The following is a 24,595-nucleotide window of genomic DNA, read 5'->3' as shown; positions in this document are numbered from 1 at the left end:
TGTTGTTGTTGTTGTTGTTGTTGTTGTTGTTGTTGTTGTTGTTGTTGTTGTTGATCTTCCTGCTGTTAACGTTTCAAAACATATCCTTTAGCCCACCGCTCTCTATAAGAGATCGTCGATAAGCGAGTTAGTAAGGGCTCAGGCTATAGGGGATGTCAGAACTTCCGGAATTCCACTGGATAACGACACGGGCAGTATGAGGCTCATAAAGGGAGGATTGTTGGGCCAGCTGGTTCATGATTCAAGACTGAAAACGGCGCGAAAAACGGGGCAAGATAGAGAGAAGCAACACACACATCACCGAACTTACAACTGAGTGTATTTCATGCGAAAGCGGAATAAATACAGGAAGTACACATAAAATAAACTGAAAGAACACCGTGATATAAAACTGATACTATTGCAGGTCAATATCTAAAAAGGCTATCTCTTTTCTCAATAAGCGAAGAGACGCCACGCTCAAGCACTTGTCACCTCTCATGTGGATGACGAAAGCTTTGTACAGTTCTCGTTTTTGTTGGCTTGAGTGCGTGCGCAGCACTTTGCTTTTGTTGAACTGGGGAGGGCATTTGCATGTTGTCACATGCTTGGCGAGTGTGATCCCTCTGCCTACTCTGACATCATTAGCGTTCTCTCTTAATCTGTCATTTAAGCACCGGCCAGTCTGGCCAACATAAGTGGCACCGCATGACAGAGGGATTTCGTAGATCACCTTGTTTTGGCAGTCAACATAGTGCGTCACGTGCTTAGTGCTGCAGGATTCTCGCTTTTTCTCTACATCGTTTACTTTCCTGCGCAACCTGTTGCTTCTCTCTATCTTGTTCCGTTTTTCGCGCCGTTTTCAGTCTTGAATTAAGGCTCATAGTCTGTGCTAATAAATTGTGGTAAGGGACAGAGTAGAACTGCTCAAGGGCGTACTTTCTCTTTGTATTGACGTTGGAAGGAAAGGAAATGGCGCAGTAACTGTCTTATTTATCTCGGCGGACACCCGAACCGCGCTGCAAGGGAAGGGAGGAAGGTCTGAGTGAAATAATAAACAGAGAAAGAGCTGTCGTAGTGGAGGGTTCTGGAATAATTTCGACCACCTGGGGATCTTTAACGTGCACTAACATTGCACAGCTCACGGGGGCATTTGCGTTCCGCCTCCATCGAAACGTGGCCGCCGCGACCGGGTTTTAACCCGGGAACTCCGGCTCAGTAGCCGAGCGCCCTAACCACTGAGCCACCGCGGCAGGTGGGCGTTTTTCTCGGTTACGGTCTTCTGCCTACATACTCAGCTTGGGGAGTAGATCCCTTCGCGACTGTTATTTGTTTTGACCCCGTTTGTTTTGCTGCACTCCTGACCATAGAGCAAGAGAAGACATTCTTTGTTTTTCAAGTTTGTGAATTTTACATTTCTTGTATGAAATTTTCTTCTCACCCTAGATGTATGAACGGACATATTGCATCCGAAAAATTGCAAACCAAAATTTGTGCCTCGCGAAAAATGTTCTAAGAACGTCTTGACTTGATGAACGCTATCAATGTTGAACCAGCCTTCTGCCACATGTTCTTACTCTGCAGCCTTTTCACAAGCTAGATTCAGAGGAATAATAAATATTAGAAAACAATTAAATTTCTAACTGTGAGAGTATCATACAATTCTTTACAATATTCTAAAAAAATTCATGTAAATACATCCAGAAATAAAAACATCGTACTGAAAGTGACATCCCGCCCTTTTAAAAAAAAAAGAACCAGGGGTCATATTCTCGCGTGGTTGGCTTTTCCGAACCAGTTGGAACCGGTTCGCGCGATTGGCCGACGCTCTAGCCGAATTAAACTTGTTGGGAAAGCCAGCCACGCGAGAATTCGGTTCCACGCCGAACATGGGAACACATTCCACCTCATTTGGCAGATGAAAAGATTGCTTCCTGAGAGCTCTTCACTTGCCCAGCCCCAGGCCTATCAAGCAAAAACAAAGAAACATGAACATCGCAGTAGAGCCACACCGCACCTGTTTTGTCCAAACGGTGACCCCCTTACCCGTTACGTTCGAAAAATGAAAAATTTAAAGGCAGCCTGTATCACACGACAATCGTAAAAAATTTTACTTTAATTAGTTTTGTTTTTGCAGACTTAACCACTACACGTTTAAACCTTGATTCATGTTACGTTAAACGAGCTGCTTAATGAAAGGCAAACAGCGCAAAGACGAAGACTGCTTAAACACGGTAGGGGTCACGCGAAAATTTTCAGGCAAACTCATCTACAGAGCCTGCTGCCAGCGAGAAAATGGCGCCCTGCTTGGTACAATATTTCATTTTCAGCTCAGGATTGGGTCGATTTAGCTCATCGCGTTATCAGGTGATCCCCAATCATCTCTTCGCGAAGCCCACTCTTTCTCAGCGCTCCCAATTTTCCAGATACGCCCTACACCTGTACTTGATTTCTCTGTAAATGTTGTTTCACTGCACGCATTTAAATACTGCCAAGAAGCCAAACTGCCAATGCTGCTAAACTGGCTGTGTAATGATAGTTTAGTCTCGACAGCAGACACAGTCATTCATTTGATTTCTTTCCGTGTAATAGCGTTAATGCACACCTTTGTACTAGCTCGTACCTCCCTGACTTCAGAAGCGCGTGCACGGTAGAATGCAGGCGCTAGCAGTTGCTCGAACAGGAAGAGAACTTTACAGGTCGAGGCACGGCTGGTCTCAAGCACTCTCCGAGTCGACCGGGACCCACGAAGGAAAAAAAAAAAAAACTGAAAACGTCTACGCCGTGCTGCGTATTGTGTAAATATATGGGATAGTTGTAATGCCCGTCCGCGCAGGCGCAGCCTTGTGAGAATGTGTGCATGCGCACTGCCAATGTGTGGGAATTCGATCCGTATGAAATGGTCGACGACGTACAGTCTTCTACATGTTACAGATAATAATTAACAGATTACGATTACAATTCCTCCATCTGCAATCGCTAAGCACGTGTTGGTGGGCGAGTTGGTGCGACATTGTCACTAATAAAAGGCGCCAAATAAATAGGCGGTAGACGAAGAAGACGCGAGACACACATGTAGGCGCACTAACTGATAGTTTATTCTTGTCGCACAGAATAAATAACTTTGGCCAAGTGATAAACACCCAGAAAATCAATGCCGCCATGCACAGAACGCAAAAACATCTTTTGTGCGTTGCGCTTGACGGCGCTGGTTTTTTATGGCTAGCGGTGCATCCTTTACAGGTGAAAGGTGTGTATGATTTTAGACCTATTAGAGAAGACTCAGCCATGTTCAATATGCAGTCCTTATTGGTATAATAACTGGCGACGCTGGCCGTAACCGTAAGTGCCGCATCTGGGCTTCAGTCGAACATTGTCCTGGCGTCGACCGACCCGAACCGTCAATCAGGCTTACATTCTGCGTTAGTTTTCGGCGAAAGCGGGAGATTATTTCGCCGACAGCTCTTATGCGTTACAATTATTTTAAGGCAGATGAAAAGAACAAAGTGTAAGTTTAGGCAGGCTGCATGCAGTTCAAAGAGAGAGGGAGAGAGAGAGTTTGCCTGCTACCCTGCACTGGGGAAGGGGAAGAGGAGAAAAAAAGAGGCTCACGATGAGGCATGATTATGATGGGAGAAGGCAGATGAAGAAAGAGAGGGCACATTTTATAACATTACAAATGCGAGTCAAGGCCCGCGTTGCCTGCAGAGTTTTATAACTCTCTGGCCAAGCGCCAAGGGTCACATCCTCCGAGAGGGGCCTGCTGTCAAAAGACTTCAAAGTAAATGCTAACATGAGTCCTTCTCGTGTATATGCTGGGAACGCCACTAAAACATGCTCTAAAGTCTTGAGCACGCCACATGTGAAACAGCCCGGGGAGTCCGCTTGTCCAATTAAATGCAAGTAGTTGCGCATGAAGGCGACGTTTAAATGCAACCTATGTATTAAGCATGCAATAGGGCGTGGTATTCCGCGAGGAACAGAAAAATCCATCGCCAGAGCTAGCTGTTTGAGGCGGATGTGTCGAGTGTCTGGGACAGGGCCCAGTATCTAGCCGTTGCACTCCTCCGAAAGGAGACAAGTGGTGCCCGGTCTAGAGAATGGCACAGCTGTGCGCAGGCTGTTGAAGGCGCTCCTTGCTTCAGCGTCGGCGGCCTCATTTCCATCGACTCCGCAGTGTCCAGGGATCCATTGGAACACTATACGGTGGCCTTTTTCCTGAGCAGATGAAAGGAGTCCAGTGACGTCAAAAGCCAGAACCTGGTAGGTGGTGTGGCGTAGGATGCATCCGAAAATTTGTAGCGCAGGTTTAGATTCTGTGAAAATGCACCACTCCTAGCTGAGGCGGTTCTCCGCAGATGTGGCGAATCGCTTCCCAAAGGGCCTCATGCTCTGCAGCGGTTGAAGTAGAATTGTGTCCTAAAATGAATCTCCGTGTCGTCTGCTGAGTGGGGATTACCCTAGATGCTGTCGATGCCTTTGGTGACGCAGATCCATCAGTATATATGTGAACATAGTTTTGGTATTTTGACCAGATGTAGGCAAGAGCTAGTTGCTTCAGTCCGCTAACCGGCATCACAGATTTCTATATTACGCCAGGGACATGCAGGCATACTGAAGGCTGAGTCATCGCCCATGGTGGCTGCAAGGGATGACATGGCAGGGAATAGTCTGATGGCAATTCGGATTGATGGCAGTGCAGTGTACGTGCAAAACTGCTGTCCGGTCGCTCATCAAAAATCTTCGTCAGCGGGTGACAGCGGTGCCGTGTAAGCGCGCGTAAATATACACGAAGTGGTTCGTGTGACACCTAGATCGATACTGGGCACGCACGAGCTTCCTCAATTGTGCCTTTGTTCGAGGCACAACGTGGTAATCAAAGGCATATATCTTGAGCACCTGTGCTTGAACACTCTCTAATGTCCGCATGCAGGAAATGCGCATGTTAGAGAGTACAGGAAGGCTGTAACGAATGTAGTTTAAAAAGAGAGTATAGTAAAAGTAAGGAGCGCTCCGTTGGGCCCCATTTGATGCCTGCTACGAAGCGAAGAGCATGGCAAAAAAAGAGTGCCTTTTCTTTAGCATAGTTATATGCCTAGACCATATATGACAGATCGCGGTCAATGATAATGCCCGAAAATCTGTGGTGGGAGACGTATGGTATTGCAATCCTTGTAAGTGTTAAGTGTTACCGGGTAGCGGCAGACAGACTTGCGTGTGAGTGCGACCACAGCACATTTTTCAGCTGCTAAGTGCAAACCCTGACGCCGTAGGTACCTTGAAGTAGATAACACGGCACGCTGTAATCTCGCGCGCATTTGCGGACGTGTCGAACCCGAAGCCCAGATGCAGATGTCATCAGCATATGCACTGATGTGGATGTGAGCGGGAAGTTCACTCACAAGTCCAGTCAACGCAACGTTAAATAGAGTAGGGATGAGAACTCCTCGCTGAGGAACTCCACGGCAAACTGATGATGGGTAGTCTCTCCATCAGGCGTAGACATGTAAACGGACCGGGCGTTGGGGTAGACCACAATCCACGAGTACATCCGGCCGCCAACGCTCATGTCGTCAAGGGCATCGAGAATGGCATCATGAATTACGTTATCGTAGGCCCCTTTGATGTCTAAGAAGACGGCAGCGACGAGTCGGCGGCTACGTTTTTCATGTTCCCCTGTCGATACGAGGTCGATTATGTTGTCAATCGAAGAACGTCCCCGCCGGAATCTGGTCATCATGTCCAGATAGAGAGTATTCTGCTCTAAAAACCATTCGAGCCGCGCCAGCACCATTCGCTTCATAACCGTATACCGACGCAGCTTGCTAGTGCAACTGGACGGTATGAGGTAAGCTCATAAGGAGGCTTTCCAGGCTTCAAAATAGCAGCCAGGCAGCTGATCTCCCAGTGTTCTGGAACAATTCCGGAAGCCCATGTATTATTGTAGTAACTGAGCAGCACAGTTCAGCCTTCCATGCCAAGGTGAGAGAGAGAGACGCGTAAGAAATCCCGCTAGGACCAGGTGTAGGTGAACGCTTACAAGAGGAAAGAGCAGCGTCGAGTTCAGGCATCGTGAATAGCATGTCGTAGTGGTCGTCTGGTGAAGGTGGCACAAAAACCTCCGAACTGCTTGATGCTGCCGGAGTTGTGCCCACAACCATTTTGCAGAATTCTTCTGCTACCTCTACATTATTACGGCATTGCTAAAGGGACAGGGCATGGAAAGGATACCGTTCCCGTGGGGGTGAACGCAAGCTCCTGGCTCCCTGCCAAATACGCGAAAGCGGTTTGCGCGGACTCAGCGATGAACAGAACTGCCTCCAGCGTTTTCTCCTTAATCTCTCAAGGTGGCGCTTTATTTGTCGTTGAGCTCAGCGACAAAGGGCGAGATCATATGCGTGGATTTAGTTCTGCATTTCCTTTCGGCGCGCCGACGGTCTGCGCGTACGTGTAGTCTCTCGAATTCCATGCCAATAGTAGATCCTGCTGTAGGCGTGGTCTCAGCATGGTGGCATGAGTTCAAACATATGTTTTGCAGTCATTTACGGAACAAAGAATAAGACTAAGGTGAGTTCAGGCTGCCATCAACGGCTGATAAATGCGAACCTTGTTTTGCCTACACCCCAGCTGAAGCCACCCAGTTAGCTACCGGAGTCGGACCTGCATTGTGTTATTAGGTTTTTCTCTTTTTACCTGTCATAGCAAGTTTATTTTTTTACACGCCCCATTTCAAAAGGCTATATAGTTCTTGCTCCGTTAATCATTAGACAAGGGCTCAGAGCTCCGCTGGTGCCCGACGAGAATTACCACGTTGTGAACACGTATGTACTCCCTTTTTTCCTGGAAGATGTACCCGGCATCGATTCGTGCCACCCTCTTGATTTATGCCACAGACCGTGCAAAGTCTGCGCGTACAGCACTTAATGAGCTAAGAAGCGTCCCGCCAATTGTTCTGTCACACAAAAGTTTGTTACCATCGACATCACACACGTACATGCAACATGGCACTGGCTACAAAATGTTCTGCCCCATTCCCGCCCCTCGTTACAAAACGGATTCTCCGTTTGGACGGCAGCTGTTCGAACTCCGCGCTCTTCTAGCTTATATTGATTTGAAGGAAACATTCGCACCTCCCGTTACCATGCACTCTGGCTTTGAACAAAATGCTCTTACAAATCTGCCCTGTTCTCCAGACTGTGACCTATGCATCTTGAATGTACTGGACGCATTGTACATAAGCACCTGCAAGACGAACAGGTGAACAAAACAGAGACGGAGCAGGTAACGAGCGCGAACTTGCAGCTGTATGCTTTACCCCACGTCATGATTGCACGATTTTTCGACACATTGATGAAGGCAGCAATGTTTGCCCCGCGTTTTGATCGCACAATTCCTCAACACACTGACAATGGCATCCATGTGTGATACTTGTTTTTATGAGCTTTGACAGACAAGTGTCATAGCACATTCTCTTTGCTTTTCACCTTTTGTCCTCTGCAACCAGCAGGTATGGCCGGAGTACATGCGTATCTCGACATCAAGAAATCGGACAGATAGTTTTTCTGGCATTTCATGCATGAAGTCCGGGCGTGCATCTTTCTAAAATATTTAAACACAAAATCCACATCGACAGTCCTGAACTTTTCATACAAGCAACACAGAAGAAAGTCACCAACATACCTAAACACTGAAATCCCGCGGCCCTCCAGTTCATTTCTCAGAGAGCGGTCTCCTTTTGCCATGTACAGGTTGGAAATCAATGCATGAGCCTTAAACAAATTCTGTTGCGATGTGTCTACACGGGTGGAACAGTTCATGTGGGTTTCTGGGTTTGCTGCATATATACATAGCTTCGTTGTTTGCTGAGTATGATGGTGTCGTGCATATACTCAAACCGACGGAATTTGCACAAGCCCATGCACTGCCCCTTTGATTTCCAACCTATACATGCTCTTCCCCAACGGAGGCTGCTCTCCGAGAATTAATGGAGGCCCTTGGGATTTTAGTGTTCCAGATATGTTTCATATTTTTGTTTGCCACTTGTTCGAAAAATTCAGGACCAGTAATGTGGATTTAGTGCTGAAACATTTTACAACGGTGTTTGCAGGACTTGATTCTATGCAGGAAATTCCAGAAAAATTCTCTATCATACTTCTTGATATCCAGATATGCACGCACCCTGCAAAAAGTCAATAATCTGCTATGACACATCAGACAAACCTATGTTGCACATTCATGCCCTGCCACTCATGCCTAGAAAAATTGTGTCATCGTGAGTTGGGGCAAACTACAGAGCTACAAGTTTGAACACGCCACCTGCTTTTTCCACCTGTTTCCCTTATCGTCCAAGTACAGTGCGCCCGATACACTCAAGAAACATAATTAACTATAGCCACCTTTGCAGCTCTGCCAACGTATGCACACTCATAAATGTAGTTTTTTTTGCCCGTATACTAAGTATAGTGCAAAGATTTACATTTCTCGAGTAAGCTTTGAACAATGCTGCCATTTTCAGAGCTCCTTGAATGGGAGCAAGAAAAAACTTCGCCGGAAAAGTAGTTTCAAATGGACAATTTCCTTACTTTACGAAAGGTAAAATTTTTGAAAGCATAAAGAAATAGCTTTGCATGCGGATTCAAATGCCAGGGGTGGATTCCCCCCCCAAGATGTGAAAATTTAGGCACCAAACTTTTGGGTGCGTGTTTTCTTCTTTGTAATCATGAGTAAGGCATTATTATACATGAATTACCGCATGGTATTTTCCTATGACCACTAAATAATTTATAATCGAATTTCTATCTCGTGCTGTTTTGGTTTCGGTTTCAACAGCTGAACAATGACTGTGATGTCAAAGTGTGCGTATAGGTCACTTGAGAAATGAAAAAAAACTGCGATATAATCACTGCTTAGGCATTTTAATTCACTACAATGCTAAAGCCAGCCTGCTTCAAGAGCCAGAATGACAATGAATGCAAAGCCAGCGATTAATTATTTTTGTATGCCTCACTTCACCTATACGCATACTTTTATGTCATAATCATCGTTGAGCTGTTTCAATCGGAACAGCACGACAGAAAAAATTCAACCATAAATTTAGTGTTAGTGGTCATAGGCGAATACCACCTAGTGATTCATGTATAGTAGTGTCTTCCGCATCATTGTACAGAAGAAAACATGCTACCAAAATTAGGTGTCTATACTCGTTCAACATAGGAAAACCACGCTGAATGCCATTTTTTTCCTTTTTTGATGAAAGAAGTCCAGGAAATACATGGTTCAAACAGGACTCCCCCCCCCCCCCCCCCCCCCCCTCTTCCAAACCGACCCCTCGAACAGTCACCCATAAATCTGCCCCTGTCAACTGTCAGCACTTGCGAGATATTAGATGTTTTTCAGGCTTCCCAATGAAAGGACATGCGAGATTGAAGATACTTTATTATGTAAACCGACAGCATAAAAACACACAAGTCAGACCAATTAGATGTATTTTAATTCACTATGTGTAGAAGTTTTGTACTTGCAAGACCAGTGCAGTTCACAAACACTTATATGTTCATAATGTACAAACACCTTGTATATGTTTCAGGATTTCAACTGCCACTGAAATTTTCGTTGCAACACTAACATTTCATTTAACCAAGGCTCAGGTCTCCTGCAGTGTAAAGATGAATACTGAAGAATAAACGCTACACTTGCAATGTGCAGAAAATTTCACATTATGCAAAGAAATCAAACTGAAATTTGTTTTAATAATTGGTGCTTCACTTCTATTAGTTTTCAATTTTACTAATTAGCACAAAAATTCGGAGCATGTTTTGGCACATTTGATCGTTATAAATATAAACAAAGCGTTTTGACAATTCCTACGTTTTCAGTCCATGAATAGAGGATCTTTGAAAGTTCTTAAGACTGTTGCACATTTAGGCATTTCCTTCTTGAGGTATGAGGAAGAGCAACGGATGCAAAATAAAAAATCAACAGTTCAGCTTTTATGAGTGCACATATTAGTGGTTTCATTAGTAGAGTATCACAATAGCTTGCCAACACAACCCACAACATACTGCGACTTGAAGTCCTCTCTTCCTCTAAGTATTTTAGTCAAGTTTAGTTAAAGGGGTTTAATGCCCCAAAGCGACTCGGGCTATAAGGAACACCATAGTGAAGGGTTCTGGAAATTTCGGCCACCTGGGGTTCTAAAATGTGCACTGACATTGCACAGTACATGGCCCTCTAGAACTCCGCCTCCATAGAAATTCGACTGCCGCGGCTGGGATCGAACCTGTGTCTTTTTGGCTAGCAGCCGAGTGCTATGATCACTGAGCCACCATATGGCAGCCCGCATGTATTGTAGTATGTACTTATCACATCATAAGTACCAACTCTACCCTGAACGAGAAACTACAAGCAAAAATTAACTGGCCATGACAATTTAGTAGCGCCACATTAAGTGTAGATGAAGCAAGTCAAGATTAAACATAGCTTAGCAATCTCTACAATGAATGCCTAGTTTTTTTGCAGGCATTACGAGTTCACCAATAGTGAAAACAGCCCCTTTCCATTGTATAGGTGCCTCTGACTCATTAATGTGAAAGCATTATATGACCCATTAGCACAAAAGCCAGCGTCCGCCATGTATGACACCAAATTCAGATGACAGAACATCTTTTGACATGGCACCGAAATGAAACTCGGTGCCATGTCATCGTAGTCAACACATCTGCGTATGACCATCATGCCTTGCTTGGACATGTGGATCAAGATTTTCACCCACCAGCATCCGATCCTTAGGAGTGCCTGCATCATCATTCTACGTCAAACATGTGCAGAGTACTGTGCACCAGGACTCTAGGTAGCGACAGAGTGCAATCAAGCTATAAATAGTCCTCCCACTGGCTTCGCAGTTGCTGCACATCGCAGCATCGAAAGCATGCAAAACACTAATCTGTTCACCCATCAAAACACTAATCTGTTCACCTACCTGGAAGAAGTCTACATATAATGGTTTCGCATTCTCAGACATAAGCAGTCTAACGTGTCTCTGCCGAATTTTTAATAAAGTAATGTACAGCATTTGTTAAAAGTTTAGAGCCCAAGGAGGTTTGCTTCTAAACTGTGCAGTGAGGCTCTTGTAGGCTCTGTGGTCATCCCAAGTTTCAAATCATTTAGGATGAAAGTTCCTCTCACCTTCAAGAGATCTGAACATTGACAATGAAAATACACCACCTAGAGTGGTCCAGCATGAAACCCTTTGGGCTCTTTACTTCTGACAAAGGGTGTGTACAATAACTTTATTCATAAAAGATACCTGGAAGTCGTACACCTCAAAAGACAGGCTGTGAAGCTTGAAATGAGCCATACCTATTGCTGTATTCATGCAATTTTAAACTTACTTGCAGCTCTTCTTATACTGTTGATAACAGCATGTTTCCAAGTGAAGTCAGCTTTCAATAAGATAATGGCAACATAATGATGTAATGACGTGTCACCAGTCTGCGATGAGTCTTAGTGCTTGACCATACACAGCACTATCTTTCTGAGGCCGTTATTGTCGTCAACTTTCCATTAGTGCAGCAATCAACATGCATCTCACTATAAAAAGCACCATTCACATAGGTCTAAAGAGAGTGAATGAAGATGGCTTTGAAAACAATGTAAAAATTCAACCAAAGGTATTCAATGTCGGGAAGACTACAAGGATGTGGAGAAGTACACCAGGCTTCAAGGAGACCTAAACTATGGAAAAATCTGTGCGTCAACTAAGAAACAGCGCTTACTGTTCTTATAATAATCATGGTGGAAGACAGCTTGCAAAATTGAGTACTTGACTGCAACACACACCTACACGAACTAGTGACAGCCATATTACCGAAATAAAAAGAAATCAACAAAAACAAAACATTTTATTTGCTGCACAGCAAATTGGCCAAGCTGACAAAACAAAAGTAGTAAACTTGAGTGCAACAGAAACCGGCCACATGTTTTGCACTAAGAATGCTGTACAAATAAATAAAAGACAGGATGACTTATACAGACAAAAACCACTTGCCATTAACTGTAAAACACTGCAACACACACCTACACGAACTAGTGACAGCCATATTACCGAAATAAAAAGAAATCAACAAAAACAAAACATTTTATTTGCTGCACAGCAAATTGGCCAAGATGACAAAACAAAAGTAGTAAACCTGACTGCAACAGAAACCGGCCATATGTTTTGCACTAAGAATGCTGTACAAATAAATAAAAGACAGGATGACTTATACAGACAAAAACCACTTGCCATTCACTGTAAAACACCGACAATATCACTCTCAGCATTTTGTAAAGCAACTTAAAAATTTCAAAAGGTTCCAATAAACACCTTACCTGTATAAAGACAGCATTTTAGTAATAAACAGATCTAATATGCCATGAGACGGCATTCGACTTTTAAGGAATGTGAGGCTACACTATCAAACTTCTTGACCATAAGTGACAGCGCCAAATTGCTTGTAAAAAACTAGGCTTGGAATATGTCACAAAAGGTGCCGCTTGAACTCATGTCCAGAACACTCCAGTGAAAACGTGGTCATGAACCAGGCAAGGCCATGGAACACAGCTGTGAAGATGAACATCCCCATAGCAAGCAAGTAATGGCTGATTGACATGCCAATGTCAAGCCAGCTGCCACTGTCTTTGATAAGAAAAAAGAAATGCTGAAAAGAGAAGGGAGATATTACAATAATGTTAGCATCACGGCTGGGAACGAAACTTAAAAAAATATCTGATACCGATACCCGATACTCTCAAAAATTGTATTTCTGATACTGATATAAGACACTGAACCAAAACCAACTTCTGATACAGATGCTCGATACTGCATCGTCAATCCTCCAGTACACCACTGAAATTGCCAATATTAGTAAAGCTAATATGATTTGCTAAGTTAAGAAATTTCACTGTTTGGCTTCTGGAATTTTTAGTGCATTTGATATAGCGCACTCTATTTGAAGGGGGTTTAAACAAATCCGGCTGCACAAATTTCTACAATTTCTTTAAGCTCCACTGTTGGTGCAGCTGGTTTCGTTAAAACTTGAGCACTAGAATGAAGCCATAGTGACGCTGAAACGATCACTTCCATAAGCAGTCTAGGAAATATTTTTTTTAAAGTTCTTTATGCGAACTGGTCTCCGAGCACTTGACTACATATGAAGAAACTTGAAACTATTTCTGATGCTTTGTTTGTACTGCAGTATTTACCGGTGGCCTCTCCCTTTGCCCTGTGCCAACAGCTGCAAGGGGTAGAAATGTGGAGGCTAATGAAAAGGGTCTAACTGAAGTACAATGCAGCGAGCTATGGAAAGAAAATTGATAGGTGTAACGTTAATAGACAGGAAGCAGGCAAAAGTGGGTCAGGGAACAAACGTAGGTTAGTAACATCCTAGTTGAAATCAAGAGGAAGAAATGGGCTTGGGCAGAGCATTTAATGTGAAAGCAAGACAACTAATGGTCTTTAAGGGTAACGAAGTGGATTTCAAGAGAAGGCAAGTGTAGCAGGAGGCGGCAAATTTTGGTAGGTGGATGAGATTAAGAAGTTTGTGGGGATACGGTGACCGCTGCTGGCACAGGATAGAGGCGAGGCCGTTGCCCTGCAGTGGGCATAGTCAGGCTGATGATGATGATGAAAAGGTGCAAGTGCCGTGTGCTTCGGAAAGCTGAACACCTATTTCCTCAGCACTATGTTTAACAGACGTTTGAACTTGAATAGCCTTTATTAAAGGCTGGAAGGAAAACAACAAAACTAAGAGGGCTAAAAGTTTTTATTAGGCAAAGCATACCTTGCTAATCTCTGTTGTTTAGACAGCATTTGCTCAAATCGTAGACAGGTAGTAACAGCATTTGCTCTAATCGTAGGTCTAAAACAGCCTCACCATGCGGTTGTGCTTGAAGCGAAGCAAATGAAAAAGGCCTCTGTATACAGTACACAAGCAGTTGTCATGTTGTATTTTATGAAGGTGGCTTTTAACGCAACAGCGTTACGAGTCTCGTTCTGTGGAGAACTGCCATAGTTGGCGTGCGTGTCGAAAAAATCGGGATTGTCTGAGAGGGTCACGACGTCAGAACCACACGACCTCATGCGTAATTAAAACACCCCACAACAACCACACAGTACAGCAATGATGACGTCACTACAGAATTTCTCATTTGTCTACAGGGTCATGATGTCATTGCACCACCACCATTATGCAGTACCTCTGAAGAAAAAAAAGCAACTACAATGAAAAGAAAAACGGTCGAGCCAAGACTCAAACCGCTGGCCCTTGAATCGGAGCTGGGCATGCTAGCCTTTAACCACTGAAGAACTTTCTTTTCTTTACTGCCTTCAAAAGCATGGGAATACAATGCAATACAAGTCAGGTGGTTATTTACAAAACTGCAGCACTCTTAGCTGGCAGTGAACATTCCAACTTTTTCATTTGTGTTAGATTTCATAACAGCAATAAAATTTCATCATTGCAGTCTCTGTCCTTCATCACATCATGGATTTTTAAATATTCGTTCAGCTTAGCTAAAGAGAAGCCTTTAGAGAAATAAAATTTTTAAGAGAATAAAATAAACAAATGAATAAAATAAAAAGTGTCTGTGTCTATGAAGTGACAGTCAAAAGAGGAACCCAGACCGCTGATGCCAGCACGTTCCACCCTGAAGGCGAAGCTTAAGTGTTCGTCAAATTTTTGTAAATGGATAAGAGTGAAGTATAGCTACATCGACTTGAGAATCCTCGAGGTATAGTTAACAAACTAAGTTTAACTAGTGCACCTTGAGAACTAGGCTTGTTGTAGCATTGCTCCTTTACATGAAAGGAATGCGTCAACTGATGTATTTGACGCTGCCAGCGCTTGATGACCCCATTGACCCACATGTGGAAGAGCGTGTGACCTTAATTGTGCTTACAAAGTAAACAATAAATGTTCTGTAAGCTCCTGAGCCTGAAGGGGAAAGTCTTCCATTTCTGTTGGCAATCACCGCAATTTGAAATAGCCACGAAGGGGTGTTGTTTCTACCACAATGGTGGACTTGTCTCCCTGTCCCTTCTGTCACCGAGTGTACAGAAGAGCAACATGTCATCTGTCTGCCAAACAACAATGTAGGAAGAAAGACGAATGATCGAGTCAATGGCATTGACATCATCTTTTCCTAATTCTTCGTTTTTTTCGTTGTGCTACCGGCTGAGTGAGTGCCGCCAGCCCAAAGTCTGACCAGCCTCAAAATCGGCGGCACACTTCTTTTTTTGAGTATTGAGTATTGTTAAAATACATGATCTACTAAAATTGTATTTTCGATATTGATACTTTTATTTTTAGCAAGCAATACCTATTCCGATACACAAACTGTATCAAAACGTAGTATCAAAGATACTGCCCAAGCCTGTTTAGAATAAATCAGTTAGCCAATGCTTGATTTAGTTTTATGGGGTTTAACGTCCCAAAACGACTCAGGCTATGAGGGAAGCCCTGGATAATTTCGACCACTTGGGGTGATGTAACGTGCACTGAACCTCAGGTTGTCAAAATTATTCAGAGCCCCAAGTATATTTTTAAGTAAGCACCAGGTAACAAGATGTTCACTGATGGCCAACAACAAGTTCATGAAGTCATATATTCACAGTGATTTTATCAAGTGACATTTTTTGCATACATTATACAACAAAAAATTTTCTGTTACCATCTCCTCGAAAAACTGCACCGTTAGACTTTTCTCAGCAATTAAGATGGCAAATGCGTACAGTTGCAGCACTATATCAAAAGCAGGGACTGTGTCAATAAGAAACATTTCCAGGCCTCAAACTAGATTTTAAGTACTGTGTTACAGAGCACAGAGCAGCTTCGTCCACACATAAAGAGCACATTTGACTTCTGCACTTAACATCAAACAAGGTTTGAACAAATAACACTGCAAAAAAATGTTTTCTATTGTGAGCACAGCTTGGCATTTATGTGTGGAAAGGAACTTAATCCCCAAAGCAAGGTCCCACACTTGCCCCTCGTGGCAGCCAACAGTAATTTTTAGCAGACCACATAGCTCAACAACATACTAAAAGAATAAATATGTGCTGTCAACTAACTGTAGCTCAAAAACCCTGATGAAATGCTCAGGCACTAAGTAGAACTAGCAGAACACTGTTGCTACTTACCAAGGCTGTGAAGTCTGAAAGGACGACGACTAGAAGGAAGAGAGCGGTATTTGATACCTTAATTGACTGGAGAAGAGCCCGGAATGCGCAGCTTACAATAAGTAGTGGGATCAAAACCTGTGTGAAAGCACAAAAAGGACAATGTTTGAAATTTCTTCAAAGAAAAAAATTTTGAAATGCCCTACAAGATCACAATTATGATGTACACCCCCCCACTTGGTTTGCCTATGAAATAAACATACACAAACCAGGGTTTTAAAAATAAGAGATCTTATGAGGTTAATCTGGATGAGAAGCTAAAGGAAGATTTTAGGTGGACTTCTGAGGCTACATGTCCCTTGCAGACAGACCTGAAGTGCAAATAGACAAAAGTAAAGTAGAAGTTACATCTCTCTTGTTTATTGCATGACAAATTATGAACCTTTAGGGGTTCTGGAACCTTTTCTGAAAATTTCTAGAACCTTTGACTTCTTCAACCTCTCTTGGTTACAAAAGTGAATTAACTGAGCACCAGTTTACATCAATTAAAAGACTTCTACATGCTGAAGTCATTTTAAGGCTGTGAGACAGACCCCAATAGAGCTCTGGCATTAACTTTGACCTTCTAGGGTTCTTTAACATGTATTGAAATCACAATAGCAACTGCTGCAGTGGGATAAAAAATTCTGAGGTTATGCTCTACACCGAAATTTCACAGTAACTGAGACACTGGTAGAGAAAAAGCATTGCAACAGCCACCTACTGATGCAGGATATCATCAATGCAACATCAGAATACATCATGAAGAATTGCACTAATGTAAGATGCCTGCCCCGGTAACTGTATGCTTCAAAAAAATTTTGAAATGAGCTGTTTAAACTGTTAAATATGATCGCAAAGCTGAGTGCAAAGGAAGCAGTGCCAATTGAGCACTATTTATAAGAAAGACACCTGATACAACCTTGATAAGGAGGATGGCAGCCATTGTGAATGGTCGAAATACTGTGATGAAGCAGTAGAAGCTTGAGATGGAAAAACTGCAACAAAGGCAACCATTTCGCAACAAGTTACGATCATGCATACTTAATTTTATAGAATGGGCCATAGTTGAAGGGAATCAAGGCTGCATTTTAAAGTAGACCTCCTGCACTATGTATATTAATACACAGTTAAGGATGCAATGCTAATGATTACCACTGAGAGCAGTTATGAAAGGCACACATCATATCTTGCTAATGAGCCAGTAGCACTCTTTTTAGGTTCTCAGTTAAGGAAGCCATTCTGACACAATGCATGTTTGATGTGCATGATTGCATTGTCAAGAGCAAAATTTTACGGGATGTGGATGTGCAGAAAAAGTTTACTTCATCACTGTCAAAGATGCCAATCACCTGAAATGTCTGCAAGTATGAGGGGATAGCATGATCAATCCTCTGATATACCTAAATAGCATGTGTACTGGTTGCAAGAGAGTGCTACAATACATTCCCAAGCACATGAGTCCTGAAAAGTTTGGCTACTGACTGTACTAATCAAAGTAACTATAATTTCAACTTAAACCAGAATTTTTTTAACCTCGTCATTACTCTGCCCCTGTTTTCGTAAGTGCCACAACCACAGTCACTGTGAATCACAGCAGTAAGCAATAGTGCTACTAATTCTACTGTGACAGCTTTCTATTTTTTTTAACATAAACATTCTGATAAGGAGAAGTTGTGCAAAAGGCACACAAAAATAACACAGGACATGAGACGAGTGCAACTGACAACTGATCTCCTCTAACTGCGCTCGTCCTGTGTCCTGTCGTGTGTATGCATGCTTTCTGTGTAACTTTTCCATGTCTGAACAAATACATCAACTAGCCTGATATTACATCCTACTTAACGTCATCAGCAGTAGAACGACTTCAGCAAATCTCAATGTTCTGCTGCTTTGTGAGCTTAGCGTTTGATTGCAGCAGCAATGAATGGCATAATGGCAATTACCCATGAAAGAAGCCAACAGTCACCAAAACTAAGGAGCATAGAGGAAAGTTTCTCTTTTTATAATCTGTGGCTTTAATCAATGAGCAATTAATAGTCCAATTATTTTACAGTGAAAAGATGACTGATTAGAAAGCAGAAGAAAAACAAACACACGGTGCCGGTTAGTCATGGTCGTAAGTCAGAGGTCATGGGTGACTCGCGGCCATCACATGCGAAATTCGGAGGTCATGGGTTCAGATCCCACTGGCATTCTTGTAAACCAGCCAACATGAACTGGCTAAAACACTGAGACAGCCGTGAAAATTATTAACTGTACTCAAATGCAATCTCTCATGGCAATGCCAGCCATAAAACCAAAGAAAGTGGTTCCCAAGGGCACTCGTCTAGTGTGAGGTGCCAGAGTTATATCTCGCCAGCCCTGCACCAAACAAGTCTAGCTTCTTTCCGGTGCCCTAGTATGGATATCACATGCACAGTTCAAGTACATGTTATTATGTAGATACACGTCTTCACTCTTATTCTGCACTTTCAAAAATTTTTCAGAAGCTCCAATGCTTTTAAGCAGATTTGAAACTCACCTGTTAAGGCTGGCAATGTTCCCAGTACCATAGAATGCAACAAGCATAAAGAAAATCTGATGGGCAGTTCAGGATGTCACCTCTACTATCATCTCAAGAATAGAATAATTATAGAATAATTATATTAGGTATTACACATTACGCTACAGAAAAGGATACAAAGAAGTATGCCTTTCTGATGTCATCGATGCGTATATGATAAGTTACAGCCTTTGCCTGTAATGAGACATCTTGTGACTCAAAAGTCATGTCTTGCAGCTAAATGATAAGAGAAAAAGAGAAATAATATCAGACACTTGTCTCTTATGACTAACACTGCAAAACTTTTAAGGTGATTCACATACCCGCAATGTAGATCCTGAAAGTTGATGTTCAATGCAGATCCAGAGAAACATCACAAAACATAGTACCATAAGAAACAAGCTTTCATAGCTGCAGTAACATTAAAGAAATTAACTGCACGCACCGTTCAATGTTGATCTTTTGTTAACAATACATACACACAGCCATAACCAGCTACAACCAACTGCTGGCAAGTGTGACATGAAGCAAATGCACATTAGTTACAAATCCTGAGTTAGTTTCCAGAAAAATTTGTACATTTTGCAATGTTTTTTGCAACAAATCTAGTAGAACACTCTGAACGTAATATTATAACAATAAAACAGGGTGTTCAGGTGCCACAAGTTCTTAATATACAGGCACAAACATATTAACCTTCACAACGCTTATCTTTGCATCGTTGTGTTGCACTTGATTTTGATATCCATGCCCAGTCAGTTATGTAGCAGTCTGTTTTCATTGGCAACACACTGATGACATTAAACACTGTATACAGCCCTCCTGATTGCTATGTGTATAGCAACATGGCAGAAGAAGACACGATCTTAATGGAGGAAGGTGGGAGCTAGCAAAGGTGACTCACGATTTTTCAGGCCCAGATGAAATTTAGTTGAAGAAATTTCTGGTTGGTTCATATGACAACTAGGATTACTGCAATTATTGTCTGCCAACAAACTGGTATGATATGTTTTCCCACGTCTTACATTTTCCCCACAATTTCATGGGACAAACTCAGCTTAGCTACAGAAGGTTATAACTTCACACGAAATTTCAAGAATATTAAAACATTTGGCTTCATTAAAGTCTATTAGTTTGCAAAGACTATTGAAATACTTGGCTAATCAAAATCTAGCAGTTTGTGTTGAACCTTATGTGCACTAACTGCAATGTCTATAATCATAAACTTATTTATGAAGAACATGCACTTAGCCTTATGTAGAACTAACATTATATGATTACAGAGGTGAGACAAACCAGAAGTCAGACATGCTAAACTGCAGCTGGACTGCAAGAAAGTAATTAAGTTAAGGTGATCAGCTCTCCACCAAGATTTTCCAACATCAAGGTCAACTAGTGGCACAGAAAAGCAACAGCTTCATTACTATGCTACGCATCTAGTCTTATGCACTTCTTGCTGAAAGGATACAAGATGCACATCAGAATAAACGGAACCAGCAATGACAATGTCAAGTTTTGCAGTCTGTTCAAAAGACTTGTAGTTGAGAAGAGGCACAGAACTGGAGAAAAAACTGCAAGAAAAATAACCACAAGAATTTGTCAATTAATTCGTAGAGTAAATTTTGAAAACAACAATGCAAATTTCTAATTTCAATAACCAGACATAGATATATAATCCGACACAGATACACTAAAGTGAGAGCAAAATACCTGCATAGCAGTGTCATTTCTATTACATGAATACATAGTCCAGGCATATCATACAACATTCCATTAGACATAGTTTCATTTATGACCAGAAAAGCGTTGCAAATTAAAGAAACATTATGATGCCTACTGCTGAGGAGGGTCATTTTGCTTACTGTAGGAATGGTTTAAGAGGTTTATAGAGATTTAACATCCCGAAGTGGCTCGAGCTATGAGGCACGCCGTAGTGAAGGGCTCTAAATTTTTCGACCACCTGGGGTTCTTTAACGTGCACTGACATTGCACAATACACGGGCCTCTAGCATTTCACTTCCATCGAAATGTGACTTGCCGTCGGAATTGAACCCATGTCTTTTGGGGCAGCAGCCGAGTGCCACAACCACCGAGTCACCATGGCGGCTTGCTTGCCGTAGGAATGATCAGACAATCTAGGCTGCTAGAGCAGCATCTGCCTTTTGAAACTCAGGTGGAAGATGATGCCTCATTTGATTACTAATGAATTAGTAGACACCATTTGCTAACCGAATGCTATCAAAGGACTGTGCTTCAATCAGCCATAGCAGATGCTGCCACACGTTGCCAGGAGGGTTTAGTGCCAGGTCGTCGCACAAATCCTACTCCTTTTTAAAAAATGATTTTTCACCAACAATGAAAAGACCTTTTCCAATTTTATGACACATGAAACTATTTAAATCGCTTTACCATTTGGCTATTTTTGTTTTGTTGTGTGCCGCTGCTCACATCATGTTTTGGGCCTTGATGTGGCAGTGTTTGCAGAAGTTAAGATATTTGCAATTAACTTAAAAAAAAACAAAACCGAAGGGCAGTTTTCAACTTTAACACTAACAATGCTATTCCAAGTTTCAGAAGACACTGCAAAAAAAGTTCTGACCAAAAATTGACATTCTAAATTTACATAAAAAAAATGAGCAATCCTTGAAATTTTTCTCTTCTCTTAAGCACTTCTATTCTGAACCAAAATGGCACCATCCACATTTTTTTTTTTTTTGGAAGGGGGGGGGGGGGGGGGCATGACAGGGCGTCTCATTACCTGTCTACGTGCAGAGGTAAACTTCTGCGGCAATGAATGGTTCCTGAACAATAGTTTTCCATAAATACTCAGACTACGGCAGTTTATAGCACTCTGGAGCAAGATATTTGGCGAAAAAGGTTTTTTTCCTTCAAAAGAAGGCCTCTACACTTCTATTTGAACTTGTTTTGACTGATAAGAATTTTTTCAGCCAAATCTAAAATGTCAAGAAATTGGCTCTACTCCTTCCGTGTGGAATGACCCCATAGTTATTTTACTTCAACTTATGCATATCATTGGGAAAGCACACCCTTGGCAGACACCAAGATATACTTTGTGTAAATGTGATATGACAGGATTATCTCTCTTTTGTACTTAACTGAAAAAATGAATAAAGTTCCGATTCTTCAGCACAAGTGGCCGATGATGCAAAGCTAAAGCGCTGGTGATTCCAATGAACATAAACCGTGATGCAATGGCTTTTTTGCTTATTAACTCAATTGTAGTATGTGAGATACGTACAGGCAGCTCCAATATGAAAAAGAACACTGAGCTTGCTCACAAGAACGAGTTCTGCTGTTATTTATGCACTAAAATTTAAAAAGGCTTGTGGTCATTATGCATCCAGAGGAAAACTACTTGAAAAACAGGGAATAGTGTGCTTTTCATGCACTAATACTAACAGAGTATATAACTATTGGCTGAATGCTCAAAACATGCTCCCTTCGATATTAGTGTTACCTGTACGACAGTCAGCTGCTTGACTGAAAATTCACCAGGGTTGGTGAATGTAAGTGTATGTGTAGCTTTTGCCTACAAGAAGCTGCTGATGAGCATTTCGCAGACGTACACTTTTGGAACATTCAAAACTGTAATAAAGCTCTTCCCCAGGTACCCGCTGCGGTGGCTCAGAGGTTAAGGCGCTCGTCTACTGAGCCGGGGCACCCAGGTTCAAACCCGACCGAGGAGGCCGCATTTCAATGGAGGTGAAACGCAAAAGGCACCTGTGCACTGTGCGATGTCAGTGCACGTTAAGGATCCTCAGGTGGTCAAAATTATTGCAGAGACCTCAACTGCAGCACCTATTTCTTTCTTTCTTCTTTCACTCCCTCCTTTATCCCTTCCCTTATGGCTTGGTTCTGGTGTCCACCCATATATGCCAGACAATTACTGCATCATTTCCTTTTGTCAAAACCAATTTTAATTTTTTTTTCCTTCCCCAGGCATCACTTCATGTAAAACTGAACGTAGGTCTTGACATCACGTGTCATATGAGTTTTGTATAGAAAAAAAAAAAAGGCTGATTACCATAATCTGCTGGTAATTAAACATGCTAAGCAAATCCATGGGCTTGAAAGTGACGCAGCTACGCAGTTATACAACTACAAGAATCTTTGATGTTAAAAGAATTCAACAGAAGCACAAACATTCACAGAAATATGATAAAATATCCAATGTTTTAATCCATCATGAAAAAAAAAAGCAAACTTTGCACCTGAATGCTAACTGTAGAGGTTCAGTGATTAAAGGAAAAAAATTAGAAGGATGCTCAAGTTTTGCATTAAGAGTAGATGCGATAGCGCCTTCTCCTTTTTCTCTTTCATTTTTCTTTGTATTTCTTATTTTTACTTATACACATACTACACATTATTAGTTTCACAACACCATAACACGGCCTTTTTATTCCATGTTATTTCTAATACCTAATTAGCACATTTATATTTGGCGTTATTTTTTTCAATTACAATAACATCAGTAACAATCCCAAATACACACTACTAGGGCATACATACTACAATGCATTTACAAGGTGCCCCTCTAACACACTTGATCCAATGACCCTTCATGGCCTATGCATTGCGTGGCCTCCTGGCATGCAGAAGGCGTGGGTTCAAACCCCAATGCAGCCTGATTTCTTTTAATGAATTACTTCTATATTCGGAAATATTCCCATTAGAGGAACTTCCTCACTAATTTTGGCTTCATTTAGACTCTCCCCAAATTTTTTACTTCATTTGAAAACTCTGAGATTTTTTCTGACTGACGATGGACAACGCTGGGTTTTCAGCAGAACAAACTTATCGACTAATACAAATCTGTCATGAATGATAAACAGTTAAATTTTATACCTGCATCAAGAACACATAATGTTACTGCACAGGAGTTTTCAAGCAGGCGACTCTGAGGGGACAAGGAAGACTATATGTATTCTGCACAACAGATTTAGATGAATTAAAAGAGCAAAAATAACTGTTAAAGATCAAAAACAAATTTTAAAAATATTCCTGACCTAAAGATGATATTTTAACGAATGTAATCCATTAGACTGCCAGGTCTTCCGATCCTGTGGACAAATAGCATTTCAACTGTAATATCAATTTAGAGTACATTTGCCTGAACTGAATGCCACTGAAGTTGATGCGTACACAGCCTCCTCCCCCCCCTTTTTTTACAAAAACTTTGGATCCCTGAAAGTTTGCAGACTTTCAGGCATATGACACATTACCTTTTCCCACACAGTAGCATCGAGAGCAGATTTATACATTTGTGTTTGAAAATTTTTCAATTTTCTCCAGATCAGAGTGCAATGCAACTGCAATCTGAATACTTAATGTACCATTAAACCACAACTAACTACCTGTCAAGAACACTTTGCCAAAAAGCTTCCTCCACTGCTTCCACAAACAATAGAAACTTGGCTTTCATTACCTTTTAAAATGAGTGACAAATGCTAGACCTGTGCCTTAAATTAATACTGAAAGTAATAAGGTGTTTATTGTTAATTATGTCCATACTAAGCAAGTAAAATGCTTCGCAATAAAAATCAGAGTTTTCTGGCTGTAACAAAACTATGAAGACATAAAATTTGAAGTCTGTGGCTTTGGAAAATATATTTTTTTACTAATAACAGTGTTGTTCTACACACTAGCAAACAGCATTAAAAAATTTGGCCTGTGCGAGAGTAAAGAAATTGGCATATAACATTAAGTTGCTTTTATCTATGCTTTGTATACACATGGAAATATGTCTTCAGAAACCATGAGGTACAAGAGCTTACATACACAATCAGTGTATTCAGACTTCCTTAAATAAGTAATTTTGAGCACAAAGCTGCTCACTTATGACCACAAGCCACCCT

The 24,595-nt window shown here is 41.8% G+C and overlaps 1 protein-coding gene across 1 annotated transcript in view; it reads right to left on the bottom strand.

The window, feature by feature from the left end:
- Positions 1 to 9,398: 9,398 nt before the first annotated feature.
- The window catches only part of LOC144113496 (GPI ethanolamine phosphate transferase 1-like), a 57,901-nt gene continuing 42,704 nt past the window's right edge, over positions 9,399 to 24,595 (bottom strand). Inside the window, exons 19-25 of the mRNA XM_077646591.1 lie at positions 20,188 to 20,290; positions 19,043 to 19,130; positions 18,858 to 18,956; positions 18,699 to 18,754; positions 17,097 to 17,172; positions 16,157 to 16,273; positions 9,399 to 12,677 (exon numbers count right to left, since the gene is read on the bottom strand). Of these exons, the coding sequence (XP_077502717.1) occupies positions 12,498 to 12,677; positions 16,157 to 16,273; positions 17,097 to 17,172; positions 18,699 to 18,754; positions 18,858 to 18,956; positions 19,043 to 19,130; positions 20,188 to 20,290 (719 nt within the window). The 3' untranslated portion in view covers positions 9,399 to 12,497. The remainder of the gene's footprint in view (positions 12,678 to 16,156; positions 16,274 to 17,096; positions 17,173 to 18,698; positions 18,755 to 18,857; positions 18,957 to 19,042; positions 19,131 to 20,187; positions 20,291 to 24,595) is intronic.

This window comes from Amblyomma americanum, chromosome 1 (assembly GCF_052857255.1).
Source record: "Amblyomma americanum isolate KBUSLIRL-KWMA chromosome 1, ASM5285725v1, whole genome shotgun sequence".
NCBI classification, from domain to species: domain Eukaryota; kingdom Metazoa; phylum Arthropoda; class Arachnida; order Ixodida; family Ixodidae; genus Amblyomma; species Amblyomma americanum.
The sequence above is the reverse complement of the archived record's forward strand: the minus strand, read 5'-3'. Positions and strand labels throughout refer to the sequence as shown.